This window comes from Musa acuminata, chromosome BXJ1-4, assembly GCF_036884655.1.
Source record: "Musa acuminata AAA Group cultivar baxijiao chromosome BXJ1-4, Cavendish_Baxijiao_AAA, whole genome shotgun sequence".
NCBI lineage: Eukaryota > Viridiplantae > Streptophyta > Magnoliopsida > Zingiberales > Musaceae > Musa > Musa acuminata.
The window spans coordinates 41,687,147-41,700,817 of record NC_088330.1 but is presented as its reverse complement, the minus strand read 5'-3'; the positions used below and the strand labels follow the sequence as shown (position 1 = coordinate 41,700,817).

The 13,671-nt window shown below is 43.6% G+C and overlaps 2 protein-coding genes and 1 pseudogene across 2 annotated transcripts; 1 reads left to right on the top strand and 2 right to left on the bottom strand.

Annotated features, from left to right (window-relative positions):
• Positions 1–591: 591 nt before the first annotated feature.
• LOC103983382 (uncharacterized) lies at positions 592–5,404 on the bottom strand. Its single transcript, XM_065180687.1, has 3 exons — positions 4,815–5,404; positions 696–4,721; positions 592–623 (listed from the first exon to the last, which is right to left on the bottom strand). Exons 1-2 carry the CDS (start codon positions 5,303–5,305, stop codon positions 4,484–4,486), a joined length of 729 nt encoding a protein of 242 aa, XP_065036759.1. The 5' UTR covers positions 5,306–5,404; the 3' UTR covers positions 592–623; positions 696–4,483.
• Positions 5,405–5,661: 257 nt separating this feature from the next.
• On the top strand, positions 5,662–10,137 carry LOC135671487 (probable mitochondrial-processing peptidase subunit beta, mitochondrial; annotated as a pseudogene).
• Positions 10,138–10,615: 478 nt separating this feature from the next.
• Positions 10,616–11,893, bottom strand: LOC103982532 (expansin-A9-like). Its single transcript, XM_009399480.3, has 2 exons — positions 11,545–11,893; positions 10,616–11,366 (listed from the first exon to the last, which is right to left on the bottom strand). Exons 1-2 carry the CDS (start codon positions 11,675–11,677, stop codon positions 10,759–10,761), a joined length of 741 nt encoding a protein of 246 aa, XP_009397755.2. The 5' UTR covers positions 11,678–11,893; the 3' UTR covers positions 10,616–10,758.
• Positions 11,894–13,671: the final 1,778 nt, after the last annotated feature.

The window sequence follows — 13,671 nt, the reverse complement described above, 5'->3', positions numbered from 1 at the left end:
CCTTGTTCTTCAATAAAAATAACAAGCATTTCAAGAATGCCCTTTGGATCCATTATGTGGAAAGCTCTTGTTCTCCAGAGAATATAGACAATTTTCACAGACAACAGAAGGCCATTTTGAAGGAATCTTCGAGTTACTGCAAACATGAAAGATATGACCATCAAGATCTTCCAGTCCCATCATGCACTAGCAGCTGAAGAAAACCTTTGAGACTATAAACTCTATGCCAATATAATTGAGAATGGAGTTCGTGAGTTAGTTTAGAATATCACTGCCATGCGATTCTTATCGCCTCGTTCAGAGATAAATCTGTCATTTCTTATGAAAAAAAGAAACCAGTGTTATCATATAGAGAAATTCAAGTACCCAAAGTTAACAAATTAAAGAGTTTTGATTTAGACGATGCTTGCTAGAGTGTTTACCATGCAAACATCCACATACAAAAGAGAAGATTCAATTGACATGAAACCTCAAATTGCAAAATCTAGTCTAAGAGGAAATTACTTGGGAGATTCTTCACCAGTGTCATCTTCTCCAAGCACACCTGCTCTTAGAACAGTTTCCAGCATACCAGCAGTTTGGTACCTAAGAGAAAATGCTTTCTCTCTTGGGAAGAATCCAATCTGCAAATTCACTAATATTATTACTTCACCTGCTATTAAGAGGCAAACTCCATCTAGATAATAAAATAGCACCTGTTGATACTTGTTGATCGTAAACATATTTGTCTCTTTGATCTTATACTCCGCCCATTCAGGTTCATCATCATATCCTGCAATTGATGTGCTGGAAGAAGGCTGCTTTATGTACAGCCTGAAGAACAGATTAAAGTGCAACTTAGTGCCGCTAAACTAATATCATCACATGCGCATGAAAATTTAACTTGACAATAAAAATTTCAGTGGAAAATTAAGATACACCAAACCAATGCATACATATTGGCTTCAGATGTGCACCAAAAATTAAGATACACCAAACCAATGCATACTTATTGGCTTCAGATGTGTACCGAAAGTGCTTGACATGCTCCTCGAGCGTTTCGCTGTAGACGACAATATCGTCCCAAGTAGACGATCATAAACTTATCCAAATACTCCTTGAATAGTTGGTTCATAAGAGTGCAAAATGTGGCCGGAGCATTGGTTAAGTCGAAAGGCATCACCAAGAACTCAAACGCTCCATACCTGGTCACATAAGTAGTCTTCGCTTCGTCGCCTTCAACGATACGCACCTGCCAGTACCCAAATCGGAGGTCGAGTTTGGAGAAATACTTTGCTTTGCCCAATTAGTCGAACAAGTCCGTGATGAGCGGGATGAGATACTTGTTCTTCACCATCACTTTGTTGAAGGCTCGATAATCGACGCATAGTCGGAGGCTCCCATCTTGTTTCTTTTGGAAGAGAACGGGAGCTCCGAATAGTGCTTTGGAACTGCAAATGAGACTACTGCTTAGCAGTTCATCTAATTGATTTTTGAGTCCTGCCAACCCTGGAGGGGGCATGCGGTTGGGTGGTCTCGCTGGAGGCTTCACTCTTGGCTCCAGCTCGATATGATGATCCACGCCTCTGCGTGGCGGCAGAGTCTTCGGCAACTCGGGTGGCATAACGTCTGTGAACTCCTTCAGAACGTTCGCCATCACAGTAGGTTTATGAATGGCTTCCTCGTTGAGTGGCTCTGGCTTCACAGCAGCCACGAATGTTAATTCGCATTTTCGTACCCCTTTCTTCAGTTGTAATGTCGATATCTATTGGGGGTCCCTGGTTCCTCTCCGAGAGACAAGAACCACACAGGGCTCGTCACCTCCCATTATACATAAAGAGTTTAAGAACGGCATTGGCACCAACTTCACCACGTGCTTAAACTTCATTCCAAGAATCGCTTGGAAGTCGTCCAATGGCACCGCTATCATGTTCGTGCTCCCGCTCCATGTTCCGATCTTGATGGGGATACCCTTTGCCAGCCCGGAGTTCCGCTTGGCCTTCGAGTTCATCGCCTTCATCCGACTTGGGTTCTTCTCCAAGATTAGCCCGAGTCGCTTTGCTTCTCGATCGACAATAAAGTTGTGGGTAGCGCTCGTGTCCACCATTGCACAGGTTGTTTGGCCATTGAGCTTAATGTCCACGTACATCAGCTCGCTACTCCCTGCTTTTAATGGCTTTGCCTTCATGTTCTCCCCCACTTGACCCTACGATGCATTCAATAAATGCATTGCTCCCATTTGGGGACCTTGCGACTCATCATCGTCGTTACTGGATTCTGAACTACTTGAACTTAGGGCGACGACCTTGCCCTTGACTGATTTGGGGGGGTAGATTGAAGCTGTTATAACATTGAGTGCTTGTTTCTGTGGGCACTCCCTCACCATGTGTAGCCCTCTGCACAAGAAACATCCGCCAGGTTTTGGGGCTTTGCCTTTTGAGCTTGGCCCTTTGTGGGAACTCTTCTTCCTTTGTTCGCCCCTGGGCTCCTTCCATCGAGAATATTTTGGAGAGCGATTTCCTGAAGATTGTTTCCTTTTCCTCGAGTCCTCCAAGGAAACAAAGTCGGTGAGTCTATCTACGGCCGCACTTGCCCCGATCATATCGGTGACATTCCTTCGATGTAATTCTTGTTGAGCCCATGGTTTTAGGCCATTGAGGAAGCTGAACAGCTTATCCTTCTCGGACATATCATGTATGTCCAGTATTAGCGCAGAAAATTGCTTCACATTGTCTCGGATTGAAATACTTTGGCGGAGTTGTCTCAACTTCCTCCTTGCGACGAACTCTGTGTTCTCGGGTAGGAACTGAGTTCTCAACTCCTGCTTTAAGTCGTCCCATGTGTCCACTCGACATCGACCTTGTTGGATCTCCTCCTAACGGGTTCGCCACCAAAGTTTTGCATCCCCGTTCAGATACATGGTTGCTATTGAAACTTTGGTATCTTCAGAATCAAGCATTGTAGCTCGAAAGTACTATTCCATGTCAAACAAGAGATTCTCGAGCTCTTTTGCGTCCCTAGTACCTCCATAGCAATGAGGCTCAAGTGCCATCAGGTTTTGTGGCGGTGCAACGAGGGTGTTGCTCCCTCCCGCATTTAGTGCCCTTGTGAGTGTTGTCACTCTAGAAGTGAGTTCCGCCACGACTTCGTGCAAATGTTGCACGGAGTCTTTAGTATCGTCTGTCAGTCGATCGACTAGGGCCTTAACCTTGTTGATTCAGGATTCAGCTTCTTCTTGCGAGCTCTCTACCCCAAGAAGCCTTCGTTGGCCTTGGTAGAGTTCCTCCAAGCTCGCTTCAAGAGCATCCAAGCGGGTTTCCGCCGCTGTGAGTCTCTCCTTGTAGCTCTTCTTCCCGGTTGGCGCTCCAGATTGCGCATCCTCCGTTCACAGAGAGTAGCCAATTTTTCGTTCTCATGTTTACTGCCATGATCTTCCAAAGCGGCTCCAATGGCGTGAGAGCGAGTTTGCACTTGCAGCCCACCTGCGGTTGCTTGGGGCAAAGGTCCTGCTTGCCCTGCCTTGCTCGATTCGCTACGATGCTTGGTCATGGCAAGATTGCAAAATTACTTCGCTACTTGCTCAAATTGCTTGCCCGCTTTGATACCACAATGTCACGGACTTAGTTAGAATTGCCTAAGTCGTAAGGCACCCTTGCGACAAAGTCACGGACATAGCTAAAGTTGCCAAAGTCATGAAGCACCCTTACGCCAACTCCTCAGACTTAACTGGGATTGCCTAAGTCATGAGGCGCCCTTGCGACATATGCGTCCGCAAAGGTTCAACCTAGTTGCAACCTTGTACAGGTCCCGAAGGACCTGTAAAACAGAAAGTTGATTAGATTGAAAACGAGCGACGGACAAGTCTCGACGTCTCGCGGAGAGGGAAGCTTTACAAGCAATTCAGCAAACACCTTGGGTGTAAGAGAGAAAAGAGAGGAAAGATAAAACAAGGACTTTAGAAGGTAGAATGAACAGTTACAAGTCCACAAACAACTGTTCACCGGGTGCCGAGCGTGAAGGCAAGTTCCTGTCAAGTTAACGTGCGAACTTGTGAAGATTTTTCAACGCCCGACTATATACCGAAGCCCCATCCAGTCCTGTGTCAACCGAGGGATTCTAGGGTGCTGCGATGGTTGACGTTTCGCGTGCAGCCGCAGCTTGTAGAAAACAAGCCGTGGCACGCGAAAATGGAGCTGTTTTGGGCAGTTCGACCCGACGCGACGAGCGGTCATACTGTAGCGATGTAACCTGTTCGAACATGCATTTTACAAGCAAAAACACACAAAACAAAGGCAAAACATATTGTCATGTCTCGGTATAAGCATGCAAAAGTGATGAACGATTCGTTGAACGAAGTTGTTGTGCATCGATTGTTGCGGGATTGGGCCTCCGTATAGTGTCGGGCATTGAACAATATTTACATGTTCACACGTTTTCTTGACAGAAACTTACCTTTAAGCCCGGTACTAGATGAGCAGTTGTTTGTGGACTTGCAACTATTCGTTCAACCTTTTAAAGTCCTTGTTTTCCTCCTTTTGGAGGGCTTCGTTACTTCCTCGGTTCCTACAATTTCTCTTCTCATGTCCTCCACAGAATCTCTTTCGATTCCGCAATTCCCAGTGATCTCGATCGCGTCCAGAGACAGCTGGTGCTCTTTGACTACCCACTTATCGATGAAATCCAACGTGCGGACCAGTTCTCTGCTGATCGACCGCTTCCCTTCCCGAACCATCGGGTCGCCGCTCTGCAAGCCAAGAAAACCCACGAAAAATGCCATTAACGAAGCAACAAGCAAAGAGAAATCCAGGAAAGGAGTTAGCTTTCCTCGAACTCACATGGATGACATCCAGTCGAAGGAGAAGATCCATGGCTTTCTCGGTGAGGTATCTGGGATCGACGTGGGTCTCGTCGGAGAGCGCGGATCTACAGGCGGCGAAGGAGACGAAGTGGGAGAGAGATGGGGGAAAGAGGATTCGAGGGCGGCGACGCGGCGGAGGAGGGAATCGATAAGAGGTTGAGCTTGATACTGATAGAACCGCTGCTGCTGCTGCTGCTGTTCATGACGATGATAATGAGGAGGAGCAGGAGGAAGATGATCATCACCGAGTTGATGAATTTGGAAGAAGGAATGCAGTGGTGGTGGGTGTTGCTGGGGCTTAAGGCAGTGACGGTCCGAAACAGTGGGAGGTTTCTGGGACTGGAGGAGCAGGTGGCTGGCCAGGGCTTGGAGGAGTTGATCAGATGTGGTCAGATGGGGTGGTGGTGAAGAGTGGATTGAACAGCCGCAGCAGCATCGATTAGTTTCTCGGTGGTGGTGCGAAGGCATCTGGACTGAGAGACGATGGAGATGTGGGCTGTGGCGGAGTGGACAAAGGGTCGGGGAGGACAGGAAGTCAACATGTACCCAAGAAGGGTTTCATGTAACCCCTTCGGGTTTCCGGCAACGCATGAAGTCAGTGGCACATGGGTCCCTTCTGTCTCGAGTGTTAAGATTAACCACATCACCCATGACAAAACTCCTGGGTGATTCAGTGAGGAAAGTGTGACATTACCTCTGTAATTTCGAACACTCACTGGGAACGAAGTGCACCCCGCCACCTAAAGACATTAATTATAGCGGGGTCCACCTTTCCTGCCTGGTGTAAACGTGGGTTCCTGCTGAGTCATGTCGGCAGACCCAATTCCCCTTTCTCCCTCACAACATTTGACGATTCGACCCGCCTCCCTCTCCACACTCCCCTTCTCCCTCCCAAACCCAATCCCTAGCGATGGAGCTGCGCAAGCTTCTCACCGTCTCTCGCCGCCCCCTCCTCCTCTCCGGCCGATTTGCCTCCACCTCTGCAGTTGCCGCCCTCGCAAACCCCACCGCCGACGCTCCCTCCCTGGCCAAACCCCCCGTGATGCTCTACGATCGCCTCGCCGAGGCCGTCCGAACCAAGATCAAGCGCCTCGATGACCCCGGCCCCCGCTTCCTCCGCTACGCCTCCCCCCACCCCACCCTTGCCGACCATACCCCCATCCTCGCCGTCCCGGAGACCCGCGTCACCATCCTCCCCAATGGGCTCCGCATCGCCACCGACTCTACTCGTGACTCCCGCACTGCCACGGTCGGCGTGTAGATCGACGCCGGGAGCCGCTTCGAGACCGATGAACCAACGGGACCGCGCACTTCTTGGAGCACATGATCTTCAAGGGCACCGAATCGCGGACAGTGCGACAGCTGGAGGAAGAGATTGAGAACATGGGCGGGCATCTGAATGCTTACACATCGAGGGAGCAGACCACCGACTACGCCACGGTGTTGGATAAGGATGTGCCCAAAGCGCTGGAAATCCTTGCAGACATACTTCAGAACTCGTGTTTTGATGAGAAGCGCATTGAGAGGGAGAGGGATGTAATCCTCAGGGAGATGGAAGAGGTATAAGTTTCTAATATTCACCTCCTTTTGATCGTATTTAAACGTCAATATCCAACCAACTTCGATAACTCACAATTCTTATTTTAGGCAAACTATGGTTGTTTACTGTCTCTAGCTTAATCAATTTATTGTTTTAAGTACTGCCATTAGATTTTTTCTTGTATTGAAACTCTTGGAGAAAAATGAAAATAGAAGTGCACTGGGAGTCGGGGGAGGCAAGGAGGACAAGTGCATGGGTTGGTCTTTCATGGTGGCTAAAATCTCTCTAAAGTTGGAGATATGATTATATTTAGTTAACAGATGCAGAACAATAATTTCTATTATATTTCTTTTTTCTCATGTTCTAATTTGAGTTAATTTGTTGGCAGCAAAATCTTATTTTTGACATTAGGTAACTTATAAAAAAACAGTACTTACAATTGAAAATCTCTTGGACTAGTGGCTGCCGATCAAAAAGCAGTACTTATAAGTATTTCTAATCACATGGTACCAGGATCATCATTCCTATCAGGCTGGCATGTGAAGTTTTGTACAACAGATGGATTTAGAAAAGTGGAGAGAGGCTCTGATAGCTATTATTGTCAATAATAGAAGTTGACAAAGAAATGAAGCATTTTGATTCTTATTGATCTTATATCACCTTTTATGGCTCTTAATTTAATTAGGTTTTTATGCCACTTGTGCATAAGTTTGCTAATTATGTTACCATCACATAGGCTAGAAATCTTCTGTTGTTAAAACTGATGTAGCAGGATGCCCCTTTTTTTGGCTTATAGCTAAAATCTCCTGACTGTGGACTGAGCATAACCATTTGTTGCTCCGGACCTCTTTTTGTAGTTGTTGTGTTGATTAGCTACTTCTGCCTTGCAACCCTATTTGATTTTACTGAGGAATATTAAATTAACATTTAGTCTTTGTGAGACGCCATTCCCATGTAAATTTGGTCTCCATGGTGTAAATTATACTACCTATAAACCAATTATGTGTTTCTTTCACCTTGTTCACAGTGAGATAACTTATTTTCCTTGATCCATAAATCTTAATTAGCATGTGTTACTTGCCACATTCTCAAAACTGGGGAAATATTCACGTTTTGCAGAACTTTCTGGCATTTGTTTCTTTCTTTTTGTTTTTCTTTCTTTGGACCTCTTTGATCAGTTCTTTTTTTTATTATCTCATAGACAGGTTTTGATACTGCTTAATGGAATTTAAGTTTCGCATAGGTTAGAATTTCTTTTATGGCATTATGAAGTTGTGATTTAATGGAAATACAGATTGCCTAGATTTTTTGCTTTTGGCATCATGTGAAGCACTTCAGGAGAAATTTAGCATACTATTGTTGACTTTTACTGGATAGAACTTTTGTTCACACCATGGTATGCAGTACCGAAAGGTACAGCTCGGTATGGGTGCTACGTCCCGGTCCGACAGTATATCGGTATGCGGATCGCTCGATACCGGACGGAACATGTTACAGTGCTATAGTATTATACTGTAGCAGTGCTACAGTGTTATAGTAAGGAAGAAAATATATAAAACTGGTCGGTACACCCTGGTGTACCGCTCAGTACGCCCTGGTGTACCGCTTGGTTCGCCGGTACCGTACCGTACCGAGCCAACCTCGAAACACTGGTACGGAACGGTATTACATACCTTGGTTCACACAATATTTTAATATCATTTTTTTCTGTCTTATGTAGGTGGAGGGACAAACTGAAGAAGTTATTTTTTATCATCTGCATGCAACTGCTTTCCAGTACACTCCACTTGGCAGAACTATACTAGGACCTGCTCAGAACATCAAGACAATTACTAAAGAGCATCTTAAGAATTACATATCAACTCATTATACAGCCCCTAGAATGGTATGTTTTTTTATTAGGCTAGATTAAGTCATCATTCTTGTTTTCTGTACGTACATAACTTAGGTGCCTCCTTGTTTGATGATCTATCCAGTCTTGATTGGTGTGACTTTAATTATTGCAGCAAATGGCTAATGTTTTATATTTATAATGGTTTAGGTCATCTCAGCTGCTGGTGCTGTTAAGCACGAGGATACAGTTTAGGATGTGCATCTTTCTTGGAATGCATCAGTAGTGCAGCAAGTTGCGAGTATAAAGGCAACTTTCAAGCCATTACTTGTTAACTTTGTAGCCAGCCTCACCTGCATGTCATTGGCATTTATGATTGCTACAACTAAGGGAGGCATCTGTTACCATCCCTATTGTATCTAAATGCAAGTATTGGGAGGGAAATTTCCTGGATTTAGAGTGTTGATAAGGAACTAACAGAAAATATGCTGCTTAAGATGTAAAAGGTTTGACCTGTGGTCCAAACACCTTTGCCTTTTGAGTATTAGACACGGATACAAGGTTCTTTAAATGGCTCAAAGAAGATTAATAAGTTCTTTTGTTCAAGTGGAGTAGATAAACCACTAAACAATAGCATCTGGACAGTATAATTCGAATGTGTTTGATAAGATCACATGGATATTTCTTCACGATGAGTTATTCACATTCACAAGTTTTGGTTGATTGTCAAGTTGCAATAGAGTATCATGTATCCTGGAACATACAAATTTTTTTGAAGAATATCTCCAATGTGATATATGCAAGGAATGTTGTTTGTTGAATTGTTTTAATAAGTTATAAGCTGCAACTGTTTGATTGTCTTTTACAGCTCAAATCTTCTCTTCAACTTCACATTGATGTACCAGCCCTGTTGCTGAGGACATTGGTCGTCAGGTAATGATTTTTTCTTTCTCTGGCAGCGTGTTTGTTCAGTCATTTTACTTTAAACGTTTCTATATTTCTTTCCTTGATGTCTTCTTACTTTCTTGTGTTTGCAGATACTTACATATGTCCATAGAATCCCAGTTGCTGAATTTTTTGCGAGGATAAATGCAGTTGATGCAAACACCGTTAAGCATGTCGCTAATCGCTTCATATTTGATCAGGTAAAGCTTACTTTTCTCATTTACTAAAAGATGCTTTATGATTACAATCACAATAAGCATGCCAGAGATTCATAGAAATAAGCAATTTAGGGAGCTAAGGGTCCAAATTTGCGTAACCATGAGGCATCACTTTAAGTTACGTAATCACCTGTCTCACATATTTAAGATATAAATTCATTATAAGTCTGATTGGAGAGTCTCAACTCTCAAGTATATCTTAAATCATGTTTGGCCTTGTATGTTTTCATGACACTTCAAAATGAGGTTATGAAAAAGGACGGGTCTATTTTCCTTTGGTATTTGTGGACACTTGGTGCGTCGTTATCATACAAAGAATGGGTCAGCTTATACTGGGTGCTACCTTGGCCTAGCAGGATGTGGCAATTGCAGCCATGGGACCAATCCAGGGCCTTCCAGACTACAACTGGTTTAGGCGCGGCACATATTTGCTCCGCTATTAGCTGTGCGCTAGTCCTTCAATATTTTCCCAATCATCAGAGTGTTATCGTCCTTGGCCCTTTCTATCCTGGTGGTGATTATGACTACATGCAAGTTTCAGATGTCTGAAAAGATTTTGCTTTTATTCCACAGAAATGGTGCTGTAACGTTTCGGTCCGTATCGATTTGTTTTTGTTAATAAGGTCTGGTCCAACTATGTTGCCCGAACGTTTTGAAAGGATGGTTGTCGTCTTATGATGAACAATGATGTTTATACTTGTATCAATTGTCCAAAAGTCGAGCATTCATTTTTTAGTAAGCTATAATGTTGCACTTTTGTGGGTCATATTGCTCCCGTGTCCAAAATAATCTCGAGGCATAGATTAAGCCATTAAGATTTTCTCTATCGAGGAATCAATTTTACTGTGCATCCGTGACTAGTTTTGTTATTACTCCAGAACTATTCTATCCATTTCTTTTGGCCTATGCTAGATATACGATGGCAATGCTGAGACTGCATCTAACCTGATCTGAACACAACACGCAACCTGTTATTCTCACGACAGATCTCAAGGTGGCAGTTTCCTCTAACGCCGTGAATCATTCGGTTCACGGGATCAGCAGGATCCGTCGTACCCCTTTCCGTAGACTAATCACGGGATCAGCATGAATCTATGTACCCCTATCACTGGAATCGACGACTAGGACTCCGTGTGCCTGATGACAGCAGGGGAAGTTCGCGTGACTTAAGAGAATTCGCGTGAATTCTTTGAAACTAAAAGCCGTGGCTTTCATTACAATATGCATGATCGGAACTCTGAAACTGAAGCAAGGTAATGCAAATATTAAACTGCGTGCAGGAATAGATATGACTTCGAAAGCCAGTGAAGAAGCCCGTGCATGGTTAGGTGGCTTCCTTATATTGTATGTACTAATAGTTTCCCTTGCTTTCTGCTCCAATTCCTCATCAGAATTGGCCGCCTGTATACCGCTGTCCGAACTGCCAGTTCGCTGGAGCGACGTCGACCGACTCCACCGTATTGTTGTCGCCTGTCGTCACCTGGAACGAAAGGCTCTGCCCCACCATCTCTGGCCTGAAACTGAGCTGCCATCTCTGTCCCCACGACCTCGTCATCGGCACCCAGGTGGTGTTGGATCCCCTCACCGACACGTTCGCCACGTCGCCGGAGCCGGCCACGTTGTACACCAGCACCGAGATCCAGAAGGGGTTCCCCCTGAACTCGAATCCGATGTCGCCCTCCCTGACGCACGGTACTCGCCGGAACTGCACGGGGATGCTGCCCGAATTGTTTGCTTTGGCGATATTCATGTACATGGCCATGGAGAGGTCGAAGTGCTTCTGGGGCGGGTTGCACAGGCTGACGGGTGCCGGCGGGCAAAAGCTCGTCGCCGTCACGATGGTGCTCCCGTCCTTGCACCTGTCGGGTCCCGCTACGCACTTCAACTCGAAGCATGCACCGCACATTTCCCCGTCGTTGAACAGCACCGTGCTCAGCGCCGTGTTCGCCAGCCCGTATCCGTGCTCGAAGAGATTGCCATACCCACAAGTTCCGCCTGTACCAGTACAAAACACATGGTCAGATATCTCTCTCTCTCCCCCCATGAACACGATTTAACTGCAGCAAAATCTCCTCTGCGTGCATGCAGCTCTTGTGATCTGCTCATTGGACTGAGAGGGGAAGACAACGACATAGGAGCAGTAGTAGAAAGAGGGAGAGGCAGCCGAACTCACCCATGGTCGCGTTGCCGGACATGTCGCCGTAGAAAGTGGCGTCGGCAGTGTCCCATGGACCCTGTGCCATCACTGCCATGGCCATGAGAGCAAAGGTCATGACGACAATCACACTGATCGCAGTCATAGCCATCGCCACAAATCCACCCTGATCGTGGTTTCTCCTCCACACAACGCATCAATTTATACACGAGAAATCTCAATCGAGGCGAGTCAATACACGCACCAAGTTTAGGCCGGTGATGAAGGCGGAGGAAACGGATATGAAAAGTCCGGTTGTAATAGCTAATCACCGCATGCATGAAGGAATTTTCGGCAACAACGTGTAACTAATGCTTCTTTGTTGACATATCGGTACTCTCATTGTTTTAAATGATATGTTTGCCCTCCAATCTTAAACACACCAGACAATATTCTAAGACCTTAAAATTTTAAATACACCACATATATATATATATATATGATTTATTTGGTGAACAATTTTTTTTATAATTTAAAACATGAAAATAATTTTAATCATTATGTTGGTTTCATAGACTATTTAGATGGGTTGGAACAACCCATGTGGGTGTGGCGTTCACGGGATGTTATCCGGAGTGAGTCAAACGTGAAAATAATTATAACTTATTCGGTACCCAAGCAATAGCTATCCCAAAATGACTTATAAATAAGAAAAAAATAGTCAAAAGGATGAATGATTGATGGAGAAAATATCATCATTGTTTGAGAGATAGGCACGGAACAAACAATTGAAAGCAACCGAAATGCTCTTAAATAGAAAATTATAGCTCTAAATATCAGCAATATCCCAATTTTTCAGAAGACTTGATGAATACTATTTGTTCATAAGTTGGCAAGCTCTCTAACTTCTATATCAAAGCCTTATCACTCATAAGATTATAGGGTGTTGAAATGATTGACCTTTTCTTTTTTTTACTAGCTAATGACACCAAAATCTTATTATGGCATGGGCTTAATAGGCTATTTTATCTCATTTATAGAAAAAATAGTTTGAGCTTAATGGGCTTAATGGTTAACAAAATAGTTTGGGATGTATATTTATTGAAAAAAATATAAGGAAAATAATATTGTTAGGCTATAATAAAAGATAAACTGCTCGAGTAATAAAAGTATTACGTCATGAGCTTTTAGCAATCATTCATTATAAACTCTCCCATAATCCATCGATACCCGTTGGAAGGTTTTCATAATCAATCAATTATTCACGAAGCATGTGGAGTTATTGGTTATCTTCTAAGTACTTCAAAAGGGTTTTTGTTGTTTATAGAGCTTCATTGCAAATTGTAAGGAAACTAAGCTACGATCTTCACTCGATCCTTTTAGTTGACACTAATAAAATATCACAAATATTACTCAAGAAAAGTATTTATTCTCTCTATTCAACTATTGGTCTAAGGGTGCATACTCACGAAGAAATGTAATTTGAAACTAAGTAGATTGAATAGTTCCATTTAGAATCATCTTAAGAATCTTGAATCTTGATCACTAATATTATCCTATGGTACAACCTAATACTTCACCACATCCTTAGTGATATTCTTTATTATCTCCTCCACGAAGTAGGAGATGCAATGAAAGTTATATGTTTCGAATATCGATTGATAATCATCAAAATCAACCTAAATATATTCACTTTTAACAAACAAGGAATATATTTTTTGAAGTATAATTTAGAATAGATAATGACTCGCGAAAGGTTTTTGTCTCTTGACCTTACCTTATTAACAAGTGAAGTATGTTCATATATTTTTCTACAGCCTCTCTTATCTTTAGCTAGTAGAATGTTGTTTCCAAGGGCATGATAATGTCATGACATTCCAGTACGCTTTTAAGTAGAAGATTGTTGATTAAAGACACATACACCATATTCTCCGTGATATAAACAAGTCATTGTTCAACCATCATAACTTGCATTCCAAAAGTTAATCCCCAGTAGGGTTTCTTTTTAGCATCTTCTAATGAGTTATTCATAGATCAACCCCTCGAGACTCTTGTCATGTTGACAACTTTAAAGTATAAAAAAACAGATTTTATCCATTTTGGATATGTCTTGGATGGAAGCAATATGATAAAGTTGTCTTAGTTTTCATCACATGATGAACTTAG